Consider the following 25,135-nt stretch of genomic DNA (forward strand, 5'->3'; position numbering starts at 1 on the left):
TTTTCCTTCTATCCAATATGTCATTAATCATTAATTTAAAAATATTTTCTTGCACTATTTAATTTGCTTTTAATATACATATATTATATCATTATGAATAAAATAAATCGTTATCGTATAATTCATTTTTTATATGTTCTGAAATATCTATTGATATTACATGATATAATAGGCAGACATGAGATCAGAAAATATAATGTTATATTTTTTGAAATTATTAATTTATTGTAAAATCAATTTGTTACAAGATAAATAGAGCAGTCCATGTCTACTATAATGCTGTGATCTTTGTAGAGATGGCGTCTAATGTGCCTTATCTTGTTATTGAGAAGAAGCATACCTATGCTATCCTATATTAGCTATACATGTAATATAATTTTATTATGAAAATGATATATATAATTACATACAATGTGTATAATTACTTTGTATAATTACAGTTTTTTTATAAAAAAATAAATGTAAGATCTTTAGATGATAAAGAGCGTCAATCCGTAATTTCAGTTTAAATCAGTCTTCCATATTAAGATATTATCGCTTAAACATCCAGCTGTTTCATCATGTAATGGAAAACTGCGAGTATTGAGAAACTGAATCCCAATGGTACGCAGGTCGCTTTGATCCACGCCCATGCACTGCAAGTATCCATTTTAATGTCGCATTAATGGATCGTAAATTTAAAACGCTGTGTCACTAAAAGATTATTTGTCTAGTTAAATGCAAACGCAATTTAGCTTAAAAGTTAAATAATGCATGAAAGAATATATTTTAAATATACATCTATGTGTACATCTGTGTGTAAGCGCATTGCAATTTCAATGTCTATTTTTGTGATTGTATCTAATTAGCAGTCTTTTCGTTCATGCAGACACAAGAAATAATTAAAAATATAAAGTATTATTAAACGTGTTACGGAAAATATAACTACCTACAACAAAATACAATTGATCTTACACATAATTATTCAACTAATTAATCATTGTAATAATTATTATCTACATGATTATTACTAGCAAACATTACTAACGTATGATCTGTAATAAAGCAATAGAACATCATAGTTCGATAAATCTATGGAAGAATTGAAAAAGGCTATAAATTAATAATAATATCGCGTAAAAAACGTTAGAGATTACTCGTAAGGGTTGTCTGATATAGTATAATGTTCTGTTGGGAGAGTTCCACTGTTGTAAATTACTACAGGCACCAATGGAACATCATCGCTATCCGTTTTCGTCTGTTCGATTTTGAAGACCACATCTTCACCGCTGACAACCTACAACAAAAATTATTTGAAATATTAATAAAGACACATTTTGGCAAGAGCAAAATATATTTTATAATAATAATAAGATAAGATAATTAATTTTATTAATTAAATACATCATCTTTTAAAATATTTTTTTATGCATGAAACAAATTCCGTTACGGATATTATAATTGTATTTGTTTTATTACTTTTCCAAATACTACATGGTGATCATCTAGCCAAGGTGTTGCTATAGTGGTGATGAAAAATTGGCAGCCGTTGGTGTTCTTTCCAGCATTCGCCATGCTGACAAACAACGGTCCGCTGTGCTTCACTTCAAAGGTCTCATCATCAAAATATTTGCCGTAAATACTGATGGAGCCAGTGCCGTCGCCGTTTTCGACGTCGCCACCTAAAATATATATGACGATAAGTAACGACGATTTAGATGCAGCATTTAGAAAATTTTTTCTTTATAATCATAGTCCTATAGGAGTGTGTAACCTTGTATCATGAACTTCTTTATCACGCGGTGAAATTTGGTTCCCGCATACTTTTTTCCAACTACGCCGGTGGTAGCAAAAGTGATAAAGTTTTTTACCGTTCTGGGCGCAATATCGCCGAACAAACCGATAATAATTCGTCCAACTGGATGATCGTCAATTATGATATCGAAATACACCTGATCAGTGACTTGGAATGTTTTGGCCTGAAACAAAATTAAATTTTCTATTTTTTTTTCATTCTCATATATCTTTTATACACACGATACGCAACAATTATTAAGTTACTTTGAAGGAAAAAGAGACACTAATGATTAAAAAAAAATAAATTGACGAATTAAATAATTCTACGAGCGAAAAGGTACGATCACAAATAACTAAACTAACAAAAATAATATAAAATAGAGCCAATTAATTTAATATATAGAATTTAATCCAAAGCACAATTTTAAATTAGTATAAATCCGTAGGAGAATCGTTTGCGTGTAAATTTATATACGTGCATTTTGCATATACACATACATTCGTCTATCAAAACGTAACGATCGTGGAAACCTTATAATAAAAGCAACACTTGACCTATTATACTGTATTTGTTTATTTCTATTATGCGATTTATATGTACGTGTATCTCTCAGGCATTAGTAATTAATAGCTTATAAAGGTGTTCAAGTTTCATCATTTATATATCGATATAAAATCTGTTTTTATTGTTAGAATATACTTGTCACAAAATATTTTTTTAAAATTAACATTTAATCTATAATAAAAATTCGATACAATCAAATAAATTCCGCGATTAATTGGATTGTTTTTTGCATTGAGTTTTTTTATTTTATGAGAATGTATGGAATATTAAGATACAATATTGAAAAGATTAATATTGAAATATTCTAGAGATACTTTTAATTGTTTGATATACTTTATCAAATTGCGACTAAGATAAAGAACTGCGATAAAATAAAGATAGATAAAGAACTAATATAATAAATTAATTTCTATCTCGTATTGTCTGATGATTAAGATCATATATTAACGGTATCCGAAAAATGCAGTTACGATTGAAAAAGATATAATAAAATTGTTTTAGCGCACACAGCAAACGGTACCTCGATGGTCGAGGTAACAGTCACGAGAATAACGATGGTCAACAGGCACTTCATGGTTTTACGATTTCGTCCCAAATCTGAACTGTTCTGAAATGATATGGACGTAACACGCGACACAGTTTCTTTTATTAATCGGTCTCCGCGATCGCAGTGCGAGAACGACATGCAGAAGCCGCGGGTCTGCTTGCGATTTGCGCCGTCGTCGAGAGCTACGTAGGTGTTCTTAATTAAATAAGTAGCCATGTATCAATAGGTTGATTGCGACGACGAATTCTTGCACCGATAGCATCCAGTTTACAGATAAATGTATCATTCTAAAACATATAAACAGGCTAACACAAATTAAAGAAAGTAAAATTTTTACATTTATCATTCTTTTTGAAATTACTTTTGCTCTAAGTTTATAAAACTCTATGAATGACAAAAAAACGTAAAGTTACTGGCAAGATATGATATGTACGATTATATAGATACACATACGTATATTATATTACGTGTTTTTATAAAAACATTTTTCTTAATTTTATCATGATTGTTTTGTGAAGAGAGAAAAAGAGGAAAGATTAATTAAGAGAAGTAACAAGCACAATTGATGAAAAATTTATACTTATCAAACTTTATTTTTATTAATTGATACTAGATAGATATTGATCTTTATTACTTTAGATTATTAAACAATATTTTTAAAGGTCAAAGATCTTTGACGTGATAGTTCGCGATTCGACAATCTTCGGATCTTCGATCGAGCAATCCCGTTATTTCCGATCACCGACCGTGGCGCGTATTATAAAAGCTATGTACGTTCTTCTCTCAAAGACAGTTTTGACGAAGATGAACAACCACAGACTACTACGAATAAAGTGCGCAAAATTGACGACGTTGATGATGATGGCAATCATCGTCTTCGTCGTCGACGCGTCCATTCTCGAACGTCAAACGAGAGAATTCGTTGATCATAATATCAGTGAAGGAAAGAAGGAGCCAAAGGATTTTTCCAGCGAACGAATTACTTACGAGGGAGATCAAGTATGGAGGATTCATAAAGATAACAGCTCAGTAGACGAATTAGTGGAACGTTACGATGAATATGGTTGTACGTAATCAAAATTTATATTTAAACAGAATCTATTATATTGCCAATTTAAAATAGACTTATATTTTTAAGAATTGGAATAGGAAAAAGAATAGTTAAATGCATTTCTTTCTTTTTATATTCCTTAGCATATTCTATATGGTCTAATAACGCATCGGCCGCTGATATTTTTGTGAAAAATAATATGGTAGAGAACATAGAATCTCTATTCAAAAGTTACGGTGTAAAATATCAAATTTTGATCGATGATGTAGAACAAGCGATCAAGGAGGAGAATCCTCCTCTTTCGCCGGAAGCTCAAGAGGAGCTCGAAGGACGTAAAGGTTTGAGACTTTTATTACAATTACATTAATATATATAAATCCATTATTGATATGTGGAAAAATTATTGTAGTCACGCTGCAAACATAATCTTATCAATGAGAATAATAACTTTTCGAAACTGATAGTGACTTCTTGAACAGTGATTATATACGTGAAATATTAATCCATACAAATATTGTTTAATATTTTAAATAGCATTTTTATTAATAGCTTACGCGAGATGAATTACCGCTGCTTTTATTATACTTGCTATTTGCATTATATCAATTTTTACCATTTTTTCATCGCTTTTAATAGTCATTATTATATTAATAATAAATAAAAGCTTAATAATTGTTATAATTGAATTTATTCCACTGACACGAAGAAAGCTATTGTTTGATTAGTAATCATAGCATTGTCGTTGATTTGTAATCATAGCATTGTCTTTTATTCAGTTTATAACTAGCGAAGAAAGTTAATAAAGATAAATCGATAATTCTTACTTAAAAACGATATGTTATATGTATATTGCAGTTCATTGTTAATTTAGGAGTAAATTATTTGGTAAAATTACAAACTGAATTGTGTGTTGTGAAATAAGTTTTTTTTTCTGATAACTATCAATAGCATTTTATTATATTCTAATTGCATTTTTAATTATTTTTTATTAGAATTATGCATGTAGTATCTTTAATGTTTGAGACATGTATAAAGTATTATAAATTCTTATAAATCAAGCTATATATGAGTTTATATAAATCACCGACGAAATCTCATCAGTGATTTCGATTATCAAATGTGTTAAAAATTAAATTATCAATTTAACAAATCTATTGTGTAAGAATAATTTGTCGAGATAGTCGTTATCGATATACTTTTTGATATCTGATTATTGTGAAAGTCATGAACTTGAAACGTATATGTCTCAAGAAAACAATTTAATAAGCGATTATTATAGATAACTTTATCGAATGTCGTTATTTATTTTCGATAAAAGAAAACGATTGGGAACGAATCGAGGTAATTGACCTCGAATGAACACTACCCGGTAACCTGGTTCCGCTTCAATGCTGATTAACATTAACAGTTACACTTCACTTGTACGGAAGGTGTGCGTAAAATACCAATGTATAGTCCTCGCATGTATATGCGCGTTTTGCAGCATTTTGACGTTTTCCTGTGATCGTTTCCATACTTGGTCGATCCGATCACGCGCGCGATGCCGTTATTTAATAAGGACATAAGGACGAGATTCGATTTTCGATTAAGTCGCGATTCGATTTTCGATTTAGTCGCATAAGAAAACGCTTTATTTGCAAACAACAGCTTTATTTCCCTATTTAAAATCGTTGGATCGCGTTGCAAATTAAGCTGTACTAGAATAAATACAAACACTCGCCAATTGTCAGTATCATTTCGTCACCGAAGTGAGGCTTTCAGTCATTTTTTAGCTCGTTACGCTTGGTGGCAGGGAGTCAGAAGTAAATATCCACGTCCTCGTCCTCTTCGTTATCCCGTAGTTATACACGGTGGAGGTGGTCCTTGGCATTTTAGGGGTGAGCTTCTTAAGCGCGCATAATCCGCTTCGTCGATTCAGAACGATGTTTCGTATATCGCGTTTATATTATGAGTGTGTCGATTATTTCATAAGATCGCAAATGAAAAAAATGCTCTTGCCTTATGTATGTCATACTATATCGAGCTGAATCTGCGAAGCGATTGTAAAACAAGCGTAGGAAGGGACGGAACGTGCAATCTCTGAATAATCTTGAAGGTATATGCACCAGGTCATCGAATGGAGTGGACCACATATCATCAATTGGCTGACATCTATGGTTATTTGGATTTTTTGGCGGAAACGTATCCTGATTTTTGTTCGGTCCAAACTATCGGTCATTCCATCGAAGGTCGTCCTCTAAAAGTATATTACACTTGCTTAATTAATATTGAAATTATCTAATATAGATATTTACGATACTATAAGAGTTTAAAAATTACGTTATAAATGTTGTAGGTTCTAAGAATCAGCAATGGTAAGCTAAATGCGTCAGCAATTTGGATTGATGGGGGCATTCACGCTCGCGAATGGATATCGCCGGCATCTGTTACGTACATTATCGAGTATTTGGTCGAAAACAGCGAAAAACTGGAAACTGACTATTATATTATGCCTGTAGTCAATCCCGACGGATATGAATATACTTTCACTGTCGATCGTTTGTGGAGGAAGAATAGAAGGAAAGCTGGTTATGCCGGTTGTTCCGGTGTTGATTTAAATCGCAATTTTGGTTATAAGTGGGGTGGAAAAGGAACGAGCAAAGATATTTGCAAAGATACGTATGCAGGCTCTAAACCGTTTTCCGAGCCAGAAAGTGATGCCATTCGAAACTTCTTCGAGATCAGCTCAGCAAATTTCAAGGTCGGTTAAAATATATTTGATATTAACTTGTACAAAATTTCAAATTGCTCTATTTTCACTTTGCTCTATTTGTTGCTTTTAAAAATTACATTTTTTTATAATATAAAGTTGCTATTAGACATTATTTAAAAATAAAATATTATAAGCAAATTCCACAAATTTCTACAACATTATTAATTTAAAAAAATACTTAGCACGAAGAGACAGAATTATAACAAATTTTTAATCCTAAGGTTCAATAAAGACAATTTAATCCTTCAATCTTACATCTTTTGCATTAAAGTCCGAAATATATGAATAGTTATAAAAAGGGCTTCATAATAGTGTAGTATTCCAATATCAATAAAGTTATAATATCAAAATCAGATATTATTTTGCAAATTTAGAAATACGCTTTTTTATTCAAAATATATATGAAAATTGCATTCTTATGTATAAAATTTAAATGTGAACAATGTTTTTTTTCATTTCTACAAAATTGTGATTCTGGGTTTATGTTCCTACATGATAAAGTCTAAAATATATATGAATATTGATTACGTTTTATTATTTTTTTCTCAGGCATTTTTGACTTTCCATTCTTATGGGCAGTATATCTTATATCCATGGGGTTATGACAATCGTCTGCCACCCGATTACGTTGATCTTGATAAAGTCGGTCGCCAAGCAGCGACAGCCATGAAAAAGGCAGGTGGTAGTGTGTATACTGTCGGCAATAGTGCAACAACTTTATATCCAGCATCTGGGGGATCTGATGACTGGGCAAAGGCTCTGCTCAAGCATAAATATACATACACAATCGAATTGAGAGATACTGGGAAATACGGTTTCTTGTTGCCTGCTCGTTATATTATACCTACGGCCAAAGAAGCGCTTGCTGCAGTGGAAATAGTTACGGAGGCTTGTAAAACGGTGTAATTATTAATTAAGTTATTAGATTAATTGTGATTATAAAATTGACACATTTGGCTAGGTTTCTATTACCTCACATGTTATTGTATTTTGGAAAGTATTGTGAAAACTTATAGAAAGAAAGATTTTCTGTTTTTAATATTCGAATTATACAGTATATAATTACATAAAGTTGTTGTTTTATTACATTTTATTCTACTTTATAAATAAAAATTACTAATTGTAAAAATTGTATTAACAGCTACATGAAAGATTTTTAAAATTTCGCACTTTTTTATTATATTTTACATTAGTTATATATATCAGATAAATTTTAAAATTTTGCTACGTATTTTTTTGTTGATTAGATATTAATGAATCACTAACGTTTAAATTATAGCGCTAACGATTGTTACATATTAAATAAAAGAAGAACATCAATAATACTTGTTTAATTAAATACTGTTTTACTTATATATTAGCTTTCTATTTATTTTATATTAAATTATAATAGATAATAGAAATTATAATAGATAATAGAAATTATAATAGATTAACATATTTATTCATTGATATAAACGTGTTGTATGATTAGTTAATTTTTTGTTCAATCCATGAGTTAAATTTGGATACTCTAGTGTATACAGTTGGTGAACCATGTCTGCATGGTACAATCCCAGATAAAATTCCAACTAGCACCGGCTTCTCCATAAAGTTTGATCAAAGGACTGCCAAAATCACCCTAAAGATATAATTGAGATTAATTTTGATTATTTCGAACATAATCTCTTTTTGATATAGAATGATTATCATAATTTACTATAAGTTTGCAACTTTCTCTTTCTCTCTCTTTCTATCTCTATTTCTATCTTTCTCTCTCTCTCTCTCTCTCTCTCTCTCTTTTTCTATTCTTACATTGCAGTCAGAGGTTCCACGAGCTAATGGTCCAGCACAGATAGAGGTTTCATCAATGGAAAATCCAAGCTTTAGAGCTTTAAAAAATATGTTGCAGACACTACGGTCGATGTAATGTAGCTTAATATGCTTAAGTTCATTCCTTTTATTAACTTCATTTGGTAAAATTAAATCCCATCCATACAAATATACAATTCCAGTTGGTTCACTTTCTGCTTGAGGCAATTCAATAGCTTGTATTTCGTTTGTAAACTTTAATGGAGTCTTAAGTTTGATCAAACCAATGTCAAAATTACTAATATTACTGCAAATTGCAAAGTATCAAAATAATTATATAATTTTTTAATTTATTTATTATTATATAAATTAAATAATTATATGTAAATTATATGTAAATATAAAGTTGTATATTATTAATGGAAAATAATATTATGCGGAATCGAAAAAAATGTTTTTTATATTAATGAGATGAAATGATGTCTATATGATGAGATGATATCTATAGAATTAATTGCATTATTCAAATGCATTATTCAAAATATATTTGAGATGTAGATTCCTTATATTTATTCATTATATATTATAAGCAAATGATAATTACGATAGCACTACGTTTTGATTAATAATTTTGATTATAATTTTCATCTCGATTCCAATAAATAACTATAGTTATATAAATCTTTGATATGAAATCTGACCATTTAAATTATGTTTTTATATGCAATTATATATATATATATATATATATATATATATATATATAATTGCATATAAAAACATAATTTGCAGATTTCTATAGATATCTCATTAATATGAAAATTATAATCATAATTACTAACAAAAACGTAGTGTTAATATATATATTTAGTTGTGTTAATATATATATATTAGTGTTAATATATATATATTTATGTGTGCTGATGTAGTAAGCAAATTTAAAAGAGAGTTTGATACATGATTTGTACTTATTATTTTTACTTACTATTATAATTTTCATGTATGATAATCTGTCCAACCTTGATTGTTTGGCCGGTGTTTTCGGCATTTCGACTGTTATATTTTCCAGCTTTAATGATGATATCAGTAGTAGAAATATTCTTTAGACAGTGTGCTCCGGTTATAATCCATTCACTATTTAAAATAGAACCAGCACACAGATATGTTTTGTATTTTGGACTGTTCCCGTCGAAGGGAAACTATGAACGAATGATTATTTTTGGGCTGTTTATTACCCCCGATTATCCGGGCCGAAAAATCTCTGTATACCCTTCCTTGAAGAGATGAAGTCTCTCTGAAATTAATAATGCAATTAAGACAGAGCTTTTCGATATATAAACATATCGATTATGATACTCTAGGTAAAATCTCATACAATAAAATTAAAATAATTCTTAACAATGTAAAATCTTTTTCTCAAATCTTGCTACTTCTCTTAAAATCCGTGAGATTATGTGATAATTCAATCGACATTTATTTAATAAATTTGATTTTATTAGTTAAAACAAAAGATACGTATTATTTATTGCCTTTTCTGACTAATTTATATACTATCGCTTTGTACTTTCAAATATAAGTTATACAAGTTAAAAGAATACTTATTAGCAAAAGCGGCAATTAAAAAAACACAAAACACAGTTGCTTTGGAATACATTTCGTTACAATACGTTGAGAAGTGTTTGTTTATTACTACTACTACTTATTGTTAGTGAATAAAATAAAAAAAAGAACAAATTTATATACACACATGCAAGACACATGCATGCAAGAGTCATCAAACGCGGGCGCTTACATAGGACTCCTGTTACGATCAGCTGATCGCTACACTTGATAATACATATGCGTTAATATATATTGCGTTTAAAATAAAAAACGTATATGTTGCAATTTATAATTACTTTAAAAAACGTATATCGCGTTTAAAATAAAAAACGTATATGTTGCAATTTATAATTACTTTAAAAAACGTATATCTTGCATTTAAAATAAAAAACGTATATGTTGCAACTTATAATTACTTAAAAAAAAATGTATATGTTGTGCTTAAAATAAAAAAAGGTATATGTTGCGTTAAGCAAAATTTTTTTATTTATGCGAGATATTTGGTTTATATTGAATAAGATACAATAATTCGTTATCAGTAATCATTGATAAGTCGTCAATAATTGCTTAATATTTATCCATAAGTCGTCAATAAATGCTTAATATTTATCCATTATCTTTTGAATCCATGTATTATAGTTGGAGACTCCAGTGTATACGGATGGCGCACCAGGAGTACCACACGGAATAATACCCCAAGACACTATTCCAGTGAGCACCGGCTTCTGTTCTTTCGAGATTAGAGGTCCGCCAGAATCACCCTAAACAACATGTAATTGAAAATTTGATTAAAATTTCATACTTATAGTAGAGCAATAATTTTTATATAAGTGTGTAATTCTTACGCTGCATGCAGAGATTCCGCCGGTAGTTGGTCCAGTACAGACATTGGTCTCATGGACGGGAGATGATCCTGTCAGGCGCTCAACATTTTCGTCACAAGTTTGAAGATCGAGGTAATGCAAATTAATATGTTGAAGTTCGTTTGGCATGTCTGGAATCCAGCTTTCCGAAGTAGAGCCCCATCCGCAAAGTATTGCATCTCCGGTCGGGATACTTCCAGGTTCTGGCAATGCGATGGGTTGTACTTCTTTTGTAAACACTAATGGAGTTTGAAGCTTGATCAAACCAATATCATATGGGCCGACATCACTGGAAATTAAAAGAAATATTGAAATCAATTTCAAAAATCTATATTTATTAATTGGTACATATATAAAAATTCATAAACAATTGTATTTAACAAAATAACATATAATATTAACGAAAAATTATTATTTAATTCATTATGGAACAATGTTGTATGTGTAAAAAAAAATTATAAATTTATTATATGCACTACTTCTTTTATTTTAAAATAAAAATTTTGATTAATGTAATCTATATATGCAATGAGAACTAGATACTTTCTATTTAGATATTGCTATGTTTTATATATACATATATATTATCTCTATACGTATTATAAAAATATAAACAGACACTTAATTATTAAGCATTTGATAATACTGATTCGAATAAAAGTTAAGTGGTTTATTAATATAATTAATACTTATTGTTTAATTTTATTCACCCTTGATATTCTTCATGCACAAATGTCTGTGCAATTTGAGCTATTTGTTCGGTATCCTCAGTATCTTGTATGCTGTGCTTTCCAGCCCTGACATCGAAGGAACTAGCTGCTTGAACGCAATGTGCTGCGGTTACGACCCACTGACTGCTCAAGATCGATCCAGCGCAAAAGTGACTACCAAATTGCTGAAGAGAAACAATGAACGGATAATTATGTTTTGGAGCCTCGGAGCCTCCGACTATTTGTGGCGAGATTGGTGGTACTCGAAGACCGATATGAGGTCTTTCTGAAATTAGAATTAATGATAATTAAAACAAGATTTGCAAACAAAATCAATTATAATGCGTTAAAAAAGTCTTGTACAACGAAATTGAAGTAATTTATAACAATATGCGAGGTTAAACTGTTATTTTCTTTGTAGAATTATAAGATAATTTGGATATTTGTTTAAGAAATTTAATTTTATTAAAAAATAAAAGTTGTAAATTATTCTTACTTTTTAAACAATTAACTAATTTGATTCAATTTACTTGTTATACTTATTATATATGTCGAATGTAAAATACTTACGAAATATTGCCGGACTAGCGAAAGCTACCGTTAGGAGAGCAAAGAACACGATTGCTTTGGGAAACATCTTGTCGATTGATGCCAATCCAGTGAATTGGCTGCATTTTATGCTCATTTCGTTGAATATCTCTCTGAATGATAATCTATCGTAATCTCCGCAATTATCCGTGATCTGTTAAAGATAAGAAAGATTTTGTTACAAACCTAAACTTTCCCTATAATTTGATGGATTATGTTGATTTAATCATTAAATGTTATCTCGAAATAATTTAGACAAAGATAATTTAAACAATGTTATTGTTTTTAATGCTTAATGTAGGCAAAGTTAATTTACAAAATGCTGCTACTTTTGCTATGTTATGCGTTTCAATTTAATAACATAACTTACATTTGCGATAAAGAAAGAATGATCTTTAATATCAAAAGTTCTGATATATATTATTTATTTTTGTTTTCATTATTATATTAATTTTTTTTAATCAGTTAATTCAATCAACTCTTTTTCAAGAAAAAAATAATTGAATTATTAAATAAAACAAAAAAATGTTAAAAATAAATGAAGAATTAAATGTGAGATACATTTATTTTAATCTAATATTTATTTTATATCTTTGAAATAAATTATAATTAACAAGAAACAAGTATGACAATTATAGAAAATATTACTAGTAGATTTAATTTTCCTTTCGTTTTTAATTTGTTTCGAAATTATTTAAATCTTTGTCTATCATACAAATCATGCATCAAATCTGTTATGGAACAATGATAATAAAGCATCCTTTCAGGTCTAATCAACTACACTGCATTTCAATCATGATGGATCATTCAGTAGTTCAATGACTCGCATTATCATTATCTGATTATGATCAATCATTATCATTCAATAAAATAGATATAGAAAGCACGCGGAAAGTCAATAATTTCATTTACGACAGTTTGAAATTGATTTATTTATCGAGATTAATAAAAATGTATTTTCCTGTTTTTAAATTTCAATGAAATGCACATTACGAAAGATTAAAAATATAATAATTATGGAAGGGATATTGTGCATAAAAGTCTGATTAATCTTTGTGCAAATTATTTATATATCGTCAGTTTAATGTTTGCTTTTTTGCTGTTCCTCTCCGCGCTGTAAGTAGAATTTTATACTTAAGATTTTACACTTCGTAAGAGAGGAATATAGACGGTTAGGATTATAGACATTTTCTTGTTAGCAAAAGATTGTATAGAAGATTTGCTGACACTGTTATAATTAATTTTTTGCATTGTTATAGCATTGCGGATATAAATTTTACAATATGCTGTCTATATTATATTCCATTAAAGAAATAGAAATTGCCATTTTTTTTGCTTTGTTTTTTATTAGTTTAATATTTTATAATATGCAGATAGAATGTTGCTAGTTTTGAATTTAGTAAATTAAAATTATTAAAATTATTAAAATTATTTTATATCATAAGAATCTAATGATTTAATTTGATTTTTTGTTGAAAAACAATAATAAAGTTTATTTATTATGCTTTCTTTCATTTACTTTGATGTGTTGTTATTTCGAGAGAGATGAGAATCTGCTGTTGAATGAAAATCGCGTTTGAAAATTCAAATATTGAAAGAGTTAATATTGTATGAATAATTTTATTAGCTTATTTTAAGTTTAATAAAAACTTTTTTAAGTTTACATGTGTTAAAAGATTGTCAATCATAGAAATTATGTACATTGAGAATGTCTTCAATATCGAGTGCCGCATCAGCCAAGTTTGCTCATAGTGTTGCTTTCGTTAGTGATTGAAATCAATTCATAACATGCTAGTTTTTTTCTCCGATAAAATATAAAATATAAATATTACTTAAAAAAATATTAGAGAATACTTAGTTTTTAAACTAGAATGCTACATAAAGCCGATGGTAAGCAATCAAAAATAATATAAAAATTTTATTTATTATTAAAAATACTTATATAAATAAAACTTTTATAAAGATTTAATTAGAAGAAAAATAAGAGAAATATTGCTGAGAAGAATGGTCTTAAAAAAAGTTTTTATACATTTAATTAAATAAGCATCATTTCAAAAATACTTATAAAAAAATCATTGTAATAATTCTTTTAACCTTTACACACACATACACACATATATTTATACATGATTTAATATAATGATAATTAATAAATAAAGTAAAACAGCTAAAACGCGTTTTTACAGCAAACGTATTTTGTAGCAAATTTTAAGTTCTATTAAATTCTAAACTAATATCATATTATAAAATTAATAAAATTGCGCAATAATTAATTTGAAGTATCTTAAATATTTAATGGTACAGAAGTAAAAAATACAAAAGATTAGAAAATTGTGTGTGATTATTTTTTTTACTGTCTTTTCATATTTATTAATAAGAGTTTTAAATAAAAAATATATAACAATCATGTTTTGTAGAATTTATTTGTTTTTAATGTTCTCTTTATTGTAACATGGAATACAGCGTCATTATTATCAGTATTTATTGGAAAATTTTAATTATTAACTATTTTCTTCTTCACAATTAAAAAAATTTGATTATTTTAATTTGTACGAAAATAGCGCACACAATAATGTCTTAAGTAATACAATTCTTACAAATAAATAATCGATAGAAAAGACAAAAGCTATTTAATATAAATAATCAGACATTAATAATATCGTTAATCCAATCAACGTAAGAAGCTACGCGGGTGTAGACAGAAGGAATGTCTTTCGCACCGCATGGATAGATACCCCATGAAACGATACCGATTTGGACATAAGTGTTGTTTTCTAATTGGACTAGTGGACCGCCAGAATCACCCTACAAAAAACATTAATGAAAAAAATTATACAATTAATTTAAAAAAATATTTATAATCTTTTAATTCTCTCTATTATTACTATATTTAGGAATAAAAGTTATAAATTATTTCATTTATGAAGTTATTTTGCAACTTTTATAAATGAAGCTAATTTAGAAATTGTTTTAAGCTTTGCAGAAGAGATTGACGAAATAATTGGCTAAATAGATAACATTAACGTTAATAATGTAAAATCGTAAAATAGCATTTTTTAATATGATAATTTAATTAAATGTAAAAGAAAAAGAAAAAGAGAATAAAAAAAGCAAAAATGTGTTAATTTGACTTACAAAGCAAACGGATATTCTTTTAGAAACAGTGCAGATTTGTGTATCATAGAGGTTTGATTTTGTTTTAGTATTATTCGGAAATTTTTTCAGACAAGATTGATTGTCCAACAATAGGACAGTAGCTTTTTGAAGAACTTCAGGAAGTTGCAAGTCAAATATTTTCGAGACGGAACCCCATCCAGAAAGCATAGCATTTCCAGTTCGTATCTCGTTTTGTTGAGGTAAAGTGACAGCGGATACTCTCTTGTTGAAAATAAGGGGAGTTTTCAATTTCAAAAGAGCGATATCATATGGAGCAATATTTCTGAAAGAACAATATGATTCAGTTTAAAGTATTACGATAATATCATGACTTCCAGACATGTCTATTATATTATCAGTTAGGAAAACACGGATATTGATTGCGAAAATTATGAAAAAGACGTGATGACACGTTATCGCGTGACATGGATTACAGATTGCAAAATAGTTACAAAAAGTAATTAATTTTAAATTTCTTGAGAGATTTTGATTTCCATATATATTTGCTATATTAAAACCTTTTAAATAAATTGTAATCTTTTAGATATAATTGATATTTAATTGCGGTAAGTAATATTGCATTAATAAAATGATTTATAATAAGAAGTCAATGAATTAATTTATAATTTTAAATAAGAAATACTATATTTGGATAAAAATTTTGCATAAATAATGATATTGATAATCTATCTTTTTTAAATTTTATATCATAAACATCTTATATATAAATATTATATATATCTTATATATAAATGTATTATTATTAATTATAATTTATTATTTCTTTAGCTAAAATATACTTTTAAGTATTTTTGAAATCTTTTAGTTTGTAAGATTATAATTTTTTGTAATATTTACATCGCAAAAATTACAATATTAATAGTCTGGCAATTAATATAAATTCTGATTAGAAGATGGCTCTTGATGAAATTAAATAAAATTAATAGTTAGACATTATGGAGAATAATGATATCTATTTCTAGAAATTATGGAGAATGTGATATCTATTTTTATTTAAAAAGAAATAGAAACGTACCCCGTATATTGTGGATGAATGATGATCCTTTCGATTTCAACTTTTTGTTGAGTATCTTCATTTTTAGAAATGTGATACTTGCCAGCGAAGACTTTAAACTCCCTGACAAAATTAACACAGTGTGCGGCAGTCAAAATGTAATACTCGTTCAAAATTGAACCTCCACAGATATGATGGATTGGAATGTTAAGTAATTTATCTCCCGAGTGAATAGATACCTGATAAGGAAATTCACCCGGTGTAGCATCTCTACCGTCAGTGATTTTAGGTTTCAAACTGAAGGGACTGGCCAGACATGCTATGGAAAATTTTAAAGAGAACTTTTAATAATAATATCTAGATGAAAACAATACTTTCATAAATCTTGAATATATTGATATTCAAGATGTGTTGATATTTCAATTATTTTGTAGTGTTATTTTGATTTCAAAATATAATATTTTTTAGAAATAAATCCTCCTTTTAAAAATACAGTTTTTTAAGTATCTATCTTAAAATTACTTAGAAAACTTAAAATATTTAAAATATTTTCTTTATATGTTGTTAAATATTTCTAAGTTAAATAATTTACACAAACTTCATAATTTAGAAAAAAATATTGGCGATATTTGTCCCATTTCATATATACATTGCGATATTTATGTTATTGGAAATTATAAGATATTAAGTTCTATTTTATTTTAGCTTTACAATTTATGAAAATGTAAATATTACAAGTAACACATCGAAAAAAATGTATACTTACTCTGGAACACCAGAATGATAATTGAAAGGTATTGAATCAGCATTATTGATATATCAAGTGAATAAAAGGCGGATACTCCTAAAAGCAGAGAAGGTACTTTGCGTTGAATAACACAGTTTACGGTTTATATACTACGAAATAACGCAATATCTCACGATAAGACATAAATGCGCATTTGGGTTCATTTATTTTGGATTCATCTTGATAATGCATCTTCTTGAGTGCATAGATAGCGTGCACTGACTATTGCCCTACACTTCATTGATTTACAAATTCTTTCGTTATTAATTTATAAATCTTACCTTTTGATCAAATAGATTAATTACTATTAATTTATTGCATCATATATATGTATATATATTGTAAGAGAAAAATTTATTTCTGTATTTATATTATAGTAGCATACACTAGAATCACTTTTATTTATAATATTATGTGCCTTATAATATATTATATGTATGTTAATTAAAATAACAAATATTAAAACAGTCCAGTATATTGTTTAAGTAGATAGCACAAAGCAATACTCATTTCATTATTTGTCTAAAAGAAGTTTAGGATCGATATAGTAAAACAATAGTAAAACAAATAATAAATAAATATATTCACATTACATTATATACATTACACACAAATTCTCTCTCTCTCTCTCTCTCTCTCTCTCTCTCTCTCTCTCTCTATCTGTCTACTTAATTTATAAATATAAGTCTGTATACATGAATACATGCTTCGCTTAATTTACAAATAGAAATGTACAAAAATAAACATATCGAAGATAACACAAATTTTATAGTTTTAATGTATTAAATTAAAATAAAATTTTTTATATAATATAATTTTCAAGTATTTAATCCAATTATAATTTTCTAGGAATTAATTTAGGAACATAAATTCACATGTACATGCGTAAAGAATGAAAATTTGTTGACATTTCATGCATGTTTGTTAATAATATCAATAATGTCAATATGTTCCTGTGATCTCAGTTAAGTAATAAATCTATCTGTCGCCGTCATTTTAACTATTATTTATTCTGATAACGATTCGAGTGTCGATTTCTCAATACGAATGCCCTATGTACTCTATAGAATATCAATCTGCGCAGAAATACCAGTTATTATGCGCTTTATATATGAATTAACCTGCTCTGTATCATTCGGAAAAAAATGTTAATTAATTCAATAAATAGAGCAATTTCACGTGTTACAAGTGACTAAGCGGGCGATTGCGCGAATTCCCGCCCAAATCTCACGCGCAGTCGGAACTATTTGAGTCGCTGGCAACAGGAATCCGTATGTTCCTCGATCGCGTAGTTCTACCGTGTATGCGTATTTTATACCGGCTACCCCTTTGGCCCAGTCATCGGATGCTCCTGAAAAGCAGAGAGGATTCTTTTGCGATAAATATTTCCATCACGATAAATGCTTTTTTAATATCGTTTTAATATCTGATCGTAGATTAGTATGTTATATCTTTCTTACGAGCACATAAATCGCATATTAAAATTGAAATAAATGATATGCTATAAATAATAGGTAAAAATGTATCTACCAGAAATTGGATACATCAGATCTGTCACCGGTCCAAGTTGATAATGAGTGCCATGAACTTTTGCAATCGCGTTAATCGCCTTTTTCGCTACGTTTATCATATCGGAATAATCCGATGGTTTTGTACGTGTATGACTCCATGGTAGTAGCCACATTTGAGAATAAGAATGCAAAGTCAAATACATTCTGAAAATGTAAATATAATATCAAAATACTTTTATATAAAATATTTGAAATGTACTTTTAATAAAATAAAAAATTTGGACAAAGGAGTAAAATGTAAAGTTGGGATAATAAATGTAGATTAAATAAATATAGATAATTATATACCGAATATGTTGCTTATTTGCCAGAATGTAATCTGCCATAGCTTTCGTCTCTGGTTCGGAGAAAGCGAAGGGTCCTGAGTAAGTTTCGTGACAAGGGTCTGAACTAGCTCTCCCTTCCTTCTCCTCGCCCCAGTGATATGCAAAATTTCGATTTGGATCAACTCCTTCGCATTTAGTCCAAAACCACCTAGTATAGTGCGTTACGAACTGTAACAAATTGCTAGGTGTGTACCTAAAATAAAATTGTACATTTACCTATATTTTATTTTATATTGTGGCATAAATAATTTTCCATAATTTTATCGTTATTTTCTATTGAATTATATAATAAAGTTTATAAAAGTGTTTTTAATTTAGACCACACTTTCTCATTTTTCTTTACCTAAGATCTCACCATATACGTAATATAATTTATATAATTTTTCGTATATAATTTAATCTAAAGATTGATCTTTTAAAAGCATATTAACGAATAATATTTTTCTTAATACATATCACATTCGAAAAATACAAATGTATATTAAACTTAAAAAAATACATGCGCATGCGTTGCTTTAATTATTCGTTCGTATTAAAATACACAATCGCGATAAACAACAGAATTTTCTTTTTTCGTTACCTACTATCTTCTTGACTTTCTACATGATTGCTTCTAGTTTTTCGCCAAAAACGATCGCCGATATGACTATACTCGTAACCATCGGGATTGACAACGGGCAAGATCATCCAGTCTGAATTATCCAACAATTTCGAGTAGGTCGAATTCCTCTCAACTAATTGGCTTAGTATGTAGGTCGCCACGGCGCTACCGATCCATTCTCGTCCGTGCATACCTACGAATATACCGACAATTCACCGAAAAGATAGTCTAACGGGACGAGATACGGTCAAGGCATGCAAATCTGATGTTACCGAAAACCGGTCGATCATAAATTCAGTAAAAAAAGGACAGTTATGATAAAAGCTTTTACAGGAAAAGAAATCACCAAAGAAGCGGCCAAATTATTAAAATTCTTTTCGCAATATTTATATGTAATGTATTATTTAATTATTTTTTAAATTCTACCTTAAATTTATATTTTTTATAGTTTTGTTTATGGAAAAAATGTTTGCCTTAAATAAAAAAACTCACCGGCATCGATCCAAATCGCAGGTTTTCTTTCCCCATCTTTATTTAATCCTGTTGAAACCTTTGCCATTTTTATTGGTTGGCCTTCGTAACTGTGGCCGATGGTTATTAATTCAAGCATTTTAGGATACCTAAAAGCTAGATATTCTAAATAGCGTACGATATCTGTAAGAATATCAATATACTCAATATATATCAAACTAAGGATAATTGTTTAATTAACTAGATTAGTTTAATGCATCGTAAAAAGTATATCTTATAACATAATTTTACCTCCGTATCGATGATAACGTTTCCATGTCATACTATGACCTTGAGTAGTCACTAAGTCTTCGCGTTGTTCTTTTGTCATTTTCGGATTTTGATATGATATTGCTTTCTATTAATCAAAGATTAAAGTTATTTTCAAGATCTGTAATTTATCATTCAATTCAACATATAAAATTAATTATTTCAATCAATTATGTCACATAGCGTACGATTTCTTTTCTTCATTTCTCTTAGCAATCATCAATCAATAGGCTGCATGAATAATGATTAACATATGCGGTAATTTTTCACTTAGCGTTATAAAATAAATGATGATTCATTTATTATTATGACTTTTTATGTCTTTGCGCATTAAGAAATCATGGAAATTATTATAAGTAAAGTGTGTTAGTATTATGCATGAACACCTGTTGTTATTGAAATTTCCGATTAAACCGCATATAATGACGTACATAATTAATTTCGAAAGTTCTCATGATTATTGATAATTTTAATTTTAATGTTTAACTAAATAGTATTTCTTTAATGTAAAAACTAATTGTTATTCAAAACAATTTTATTTATTTTGAAAAATATTTAATATGTTTTGCGATAATATTTATGTAAAGAAAAGAAGAATATGAAACATGCATATTTAATTTTACCTGAATATCCGATATTAACACTTTGAAATCCATTTTTTTATCTCTCAAATAGCCCTTAACGTCAGCTACAAGATCTGGTGCGACGATAATGTCGGAGGTTCTGAGAAGTAAATATCGATATAAAAAAATATGTTAAGTAATTGATTATATTTTTTAAGAAACCAAATCGTAAAGATGTGAACCTGTTAAGATTTGGAAAGGACCAAAATTTGATGTCTTCTGGCTCAGCGTCTCTCAAATCACGCAAATCCGCAACATTATCTTCCGTATTAGGAAACACTCTGATTAATTGATAATTTCTATAATTTATTTTATTGACATTTGATCGTAAATTCTTCTTTTCAGTGCCAACAATGCTGCTCACAACTGTGCTAAGTCCATTGGCAACGACAGATAGCATGGATTCAACTAGGCCAAATAGAGAGAAACCTCTGTCATAATCATCATCTTGGGATGATTCCCTGAGTGTCTCTTGAAAATAATTTGTTGCTTCAATTCTTTCTTCTTTTCTGTTTTTAGAATCCCAAATCGGTCGCACTTCTTGATCATTATTAATATTCTGGAAACTATATGTTGGTTATTTGTTACGTTTATGATATAAATATTTTTTATATTAAGTATTTTATATTAAGTATTTTGAAGTATTTTATGATATTTTCTAGAGATTAGAAAAGTAAACAAGTGTGTGTTATAATAAATATAAAATTGGTAAGAGTTTTTAATTTTTAAATATACATACATTACTTGTTATAAATAAGTTGCAAATATTATATTAATATTAATGTTGCAAATATATTTACAAAGATATTCTGATTATATAGATTTATAAATGTGTTTATGACAATGTTAACAGTTTATAGATCATTTGTATATTTTTTAAATGTCAAAAGCATTATTTATGTGCTTACATGAAAATGTTGAAAATTTGCGTATATTTGGCATCAACTATACAAAGCTAGTAAAGAAACTTGAATATTCTTTATGATTAACACATATATACGGTCTACTTCTTTACAAGAGAAGATAAACTAAGGCACGAATAAAAAAGAAAGCAAACAAAAGAATATATCTTATATTAATTAAACATTACGGAATAAAAACAAAATATAAGAATTAATAAATACAGATCATATAATTGCAACAATTAAAATAATTGCAACAAGTTAAAAGTAAAAATGGTACAATCGGTAATTATATTTTTATAAAAATAGAATTATAATTTGATATTCCTCAGATTCTTTCACAGAGTTCGACCAATGTCGTTAAAAAGCTGATTAAAAAAAGCTGACTTTGAAATAAGAGTTATCGAATTGAGTATCTCTTTTGATCTAAAATATATTTATATGTGCTCAAAATTACATATAGTACATTTTTTGTTGAAAAATAAAATATATAACGAGCGTTGTTTCTCCTGTAACTTCGCGTTATTTTTATAGTTATTCTAATAATCCTTCCGTGTACAAAATCTTATTGATATTTTGATATTGTTTTAAAATATTAATGTACAATTCACAATTTCATCAAACTGCTCATCGCACAATTTCCTGATCAATTAATGACACCAACCCACTGCTTTTTTCATCAAGATTTCTATCCTTCTGGAAAATCCTCTCTTCCGAATAATCATATTTCGGATGTGTCACTGTATAACTATCGCGAGACGGACTACCGTTTACCGAATATGACATAAATATTCCTGAAACTACGAGGATCACGTACAAGATCGAATCGATGTCGACGCTCATGATGTACTTCGATCGCGTCAGGATGCACGCTACAAAGTTCCTTCATTGACTGGCATTGACTGTAGCTGGAACTAGTTGCTCGGCACTGGTTCATGTAAAACACGATGGTTTCACTGTTCTGCCCCACGAGTCTGGCTTACGGGATTTCAACTCCGCGTTGGATGACATTTATTCTTTAGTCACACAGTAGATCAGAGGCTTCTGGGTTAATGAATGGAATATTGAAAGCGTTAGGATTGAATACATATAGTGATTAGTCATCATATAGATTAATCATCATATGTCAATGGAATGACAGGATTGGAACAAATCGTTGAATCGTTTAGCATGAAAACGCAATTATTGATTTCGATAATATTATAGAGTTTGAAATAATATAGAAGAGAGAGAAAAGTAAAATTTAAAATTAATAATACATTTGATATGGTATGTTTTTCGATGTATTATTGATACTAGTTTTCAGAGAGAAAATTCTCTCTCTTTCTCTCTCTCTCTCTCTCTCTCTCTCTCTCTCTCTCTCTCTCTCTCGAATAGCATAAATATTTATTTTGAAAAATTGTCAATTCAAATTAATTTATTTAAGAATAACAATGTTTATATATGATTATTATTATAAAATAATCTGTGATTATTATTATAAAATATTATTTTATTAATAAAAAAATCATATAGTATTATTATAATTATCTGAAATTACGCTATGCATAACTTAAAAAATTATTTATTTATTAACAAAATATTAATTTGTTTACTAATTAATACAGTAAACTAAAATTGGTTGATTATTCAAACATGTTCCAGCAAATTTGTTTGGTAGAACAACGCATAGTAGGTCAGTAAGTTAGCCGTTAGCAAAACACGTTTTCTGATATAAGCGTACAAATAAACAACGTAACTGTACGTATTAAATCCACTTTTCTATATAATCACCATATGCAATTATTGTAATTAAAAATTGAAATGGCATTTAAGGAAAAAAATGATGCAAAAGTTCCATCAAATTCTTTTTCTAAATCACGATTGCGATTAGTACTGAGAAATTTTTTTACTATGATTAATATAATTAATATAATTGATATAATTAATGACAATTAATTTTTATAAATAATATGTAATTACATATATTGTCACGTTTTTGTCACAATATTTTATGTACTACGATATATACACATATATATACAATTGACATATATACAATCTGAAAATATTAAAAATTAATACTCTTAAATCTTATGTATAATTACGCAAATTTTGCCAATTAAATGTTTTTACAAAATAATCATAGGATGATTATATTTACGATTACGATTATTATTTATGATATATTATATAATTGAAAAAGATTGATAATTCTTAGAAAATGCAAGTTTACGCACTTGTTTCCCGCTAATATGTAATGATAATGTAAAATATAAAAAAGTTTTTATACGATCTCGAAGAAGCTATCTTATTTTATTTTAAAACACGGTTCAATTTACTCTAGTGATCAAAATGCGCATTTTTGTGCGCAAACGTTAGGGGATTTATGATCCTAGATACATAAACTGTATATTTTAATATTGAGATAGGAAAGTCGAACTTGTGGAATCAACTAGTCGATACAAATCAAATGGAGCGTTATGATTGGTGCGGCAGCCATGTTCGCCTCATCGAATGAAACTAGAGGGCGTTCGGGGCATAATCTGAATACGAACATGCGCATCTAAACATTCGTGCATTGTGGTTCGGAACTTTGGCGCAACGCTTCGACGCTTCGATGCTTGTAAGTATAAATTGAGAAATAAAAATAACTTGTGTGACATTAAATTAAAAGAAATATGATTTTGCATTGTTTTTCTAATCAATTGTTAGTAGGCACGTCCAATTATTTCGATTTTAACGTATATTTTCACAATTTAAGATTCAATCAGAGAGCTCGTTTTTTTGCGACGATCGATGACTACGCATGCGCGAGAGATTTATAGAGTTTTCCCTCCAATATTTTGTCGCTCAAAGTATTACAAGTATTTACCACGTACGAAAATTCTCCGAGGATTCTGATGTTTTTTGTCGCTAAATTTCGAAATTTTGGTAAGTCGATTAGTATATTATATATATGAAATATATTAAAATCTTAAACTCTTGACACAGAAGCAGTATAGCAGATTATACGTCAGCATATAAAGAGATATATTAAACATTTTTCACTTTGCTAAGTTAATTATCGAAACTGCGCTACTCATTACAAATCTAAATATTTCAAAAATATCAAAAGATCCTGTGCAGGATGTAATATAATTCGATCTT

General features: G+C 28.4%; 6 protein-coding genes across 8 annotated transcripts; 1 reads left to right on the forward strand and 5 right to left on the reverse strand.

The window, feature by feature from the left end:
* Positions 1-747: 747 nt before the first annotated feature.
* On the reverse strand, positions 748-3,119 carry LOC145969612 (peptidyl-prolyl cis-trans isomerase 6). Its single transcript, XM_083095671.1, has 4 exons — positions 2,862-3,119; positions 1,754-1,958; positions 1,459-1,661; positions 748-1,276 (listed from the first exon to the last, which is right to left on the reverse strand). Exons 1-4 carry the CDS (start codon positions 3,102-3,104, stop codon positions 1,133-1,135), a joined length of 795 nt encoding a protein of 264 aa, XP_082951797.1. The 5' UTR covers positions 3,105-3,119; the 3' UTR covers positions 748-1,132.
* LOC145969608 (carboxypeptidase B) lies at positions 2,995-7,785 on the forward strand. Of its 2 annotated transcripts, XM_083095667.1 has the most exons (7): positions 2,995-3,074; positions 3,678-3,954; positions 4,083-4,277; positions 5,712-5,816; positions 6,048-6,181; positions 6,275-6,679; positions 7,241-7,785. In XM_083095667.1, the coding sequence occupies exons 2-7, from the start codon at positions 3,693-3,695 to the stop codon at positions 7,595-7,597; spliced, it is 1,458 nt and encodes a 485-aa protein (XP_082951793.1). In that variant the 5' UTR covers positions 2,995-3,074; positions 3,678-3,692; the 3' UTR covers positions 7,598-7,785. The 2 variants fall into 2 exon arrangements, with proteins under 2 accessions (XP_082951793.1, XP_082951792.1); XM_083095666.1 differs by lacking the exon at positions 5,712-5,816 and having other exon boundaries at positions 3,010-3,074; positions 3,551-3,954.
* A 419-nt stretch (positions 7,786-8,204) lies between these two features.
* LOC145969913 (prostate-specific antigen-like) lies at positions 8,205-9,530 on the reverse strand. Its single transcript, XM_083096245.1, has 3 exons — positions 9,502-9,530; positions 8,486-8,789; positions 8,205-8,312 (listed from the first exon to the last, which is right to left on the reverse strand). Exons 1-3 carry the CDS (start codon positions 9,528-9,530, stop codon positions 8,205-8,207), a joined length of 441 nt encoding a protein of 146 aa, XP_082952371.1.
* A 1,096-nt stretch (positions 9,531-10,626) lies between these two features.
* On the reverse strand, positions 10,627-12,302 carry LOC145969610 (trypsin-like). Its single transcript, XM_083095668.1, has 4 exons — positions 12,228-12,302; positions 11,658-11,943; positions 10,930-11,236; positions 10,627-10,845 (listed from the first exon to the last, which is right to left on the reverse strand). The coding sequence occupies exons 1-4, from the start codon at positions 12,292-12,294 to the stop codon at positions 10,684-10,686; spliced, it is 822 nt and encodes a 273-aa protein (XP_082951794.1). The 5' UTR covers positions 12,295-12,302; the 3' UTR covers positions 10,627-10,683.
* Positions 12,303-14,691: 2,389 nt separating this feature from the next.
* On the reverse strand, positions 14,692-17,253 carry LOC145969611 (trypsin-1-like). The gene is made up of 4 exons (XM_083095669.1): positions 17,183-17,253; positions 16,438-16,735; positions 15,381-15,684; positions 14,692-15,050 (listed from the first exon to the last, which is right to left on the reverse strand). The coding sequence occupies exons 1-4, from the start codon at positions 17,223-17,225 to the stop codon at positions 14,889-14,891; spliced, it is 807 nt and encodes a 268-aa protein (XP_082951795.1). The 5' UTR covers positions 17,226-17,253; the 3' UTR covers positions 14,692-14,888.
* A 514-nt stretch (positions 17,254-17,767) lies between these two features.
* Positions 17,768-23,028, reverse strand: LOC145969607 (carboxypeptidase B). Of its 2 annotated transcripts, none has more exons than XM_083095664.1 (9): positions 22,824-23,028; positions 21,287-21,663; positions 21,105-21,204; positions 20,464-20,569; positions 20,194-20,355; positions 19,681-19,894; positions 19,063-19,293; positions 18,734-18,918; positions 17,768-18,554 (listed from the first exon to the last, which is right to left on the reverse strand). In XM_083095664.1, exons 1-9 carry the CDS (start codon positions 22,941-22,943, stop codon positions 18,379-18,381), a joined length of 1,671 nt encoding a protein of 556 aa, XP_082951790.1. In that variant the 5' UTR covers positions 22,944-23,028; the 3' UTR covers positions 17,768-18,378. The 2 variants fall into 2 exon arrangements, with proteins under 2 accessions (XP_082951790.1, XP_082951791.1); XM_083095665.1 differs by having other exon boundaries at positions 21,287-21,670; positions 22,824-22,987.
* Between the last annotated feature and the right edge of the window lie 2,107 nt (positions 23,029-25,135).

This window comes from Camponotus vicinus, unplaced genomic scaffold, assembly GCF_025532165.1.
Source record: "Camponotus vicinus isolate PSW18456_S1 unplaced genomic scaffold, iyCamVici1.0 SCAF_4, whole genome shotgun sequence".
Lineage (NCBI taxonomy): Eukaryota > Metazoa > Arthropoda > Insecta > Hymenoptera > Formicidae > Camponotus > Camponotus vicinus.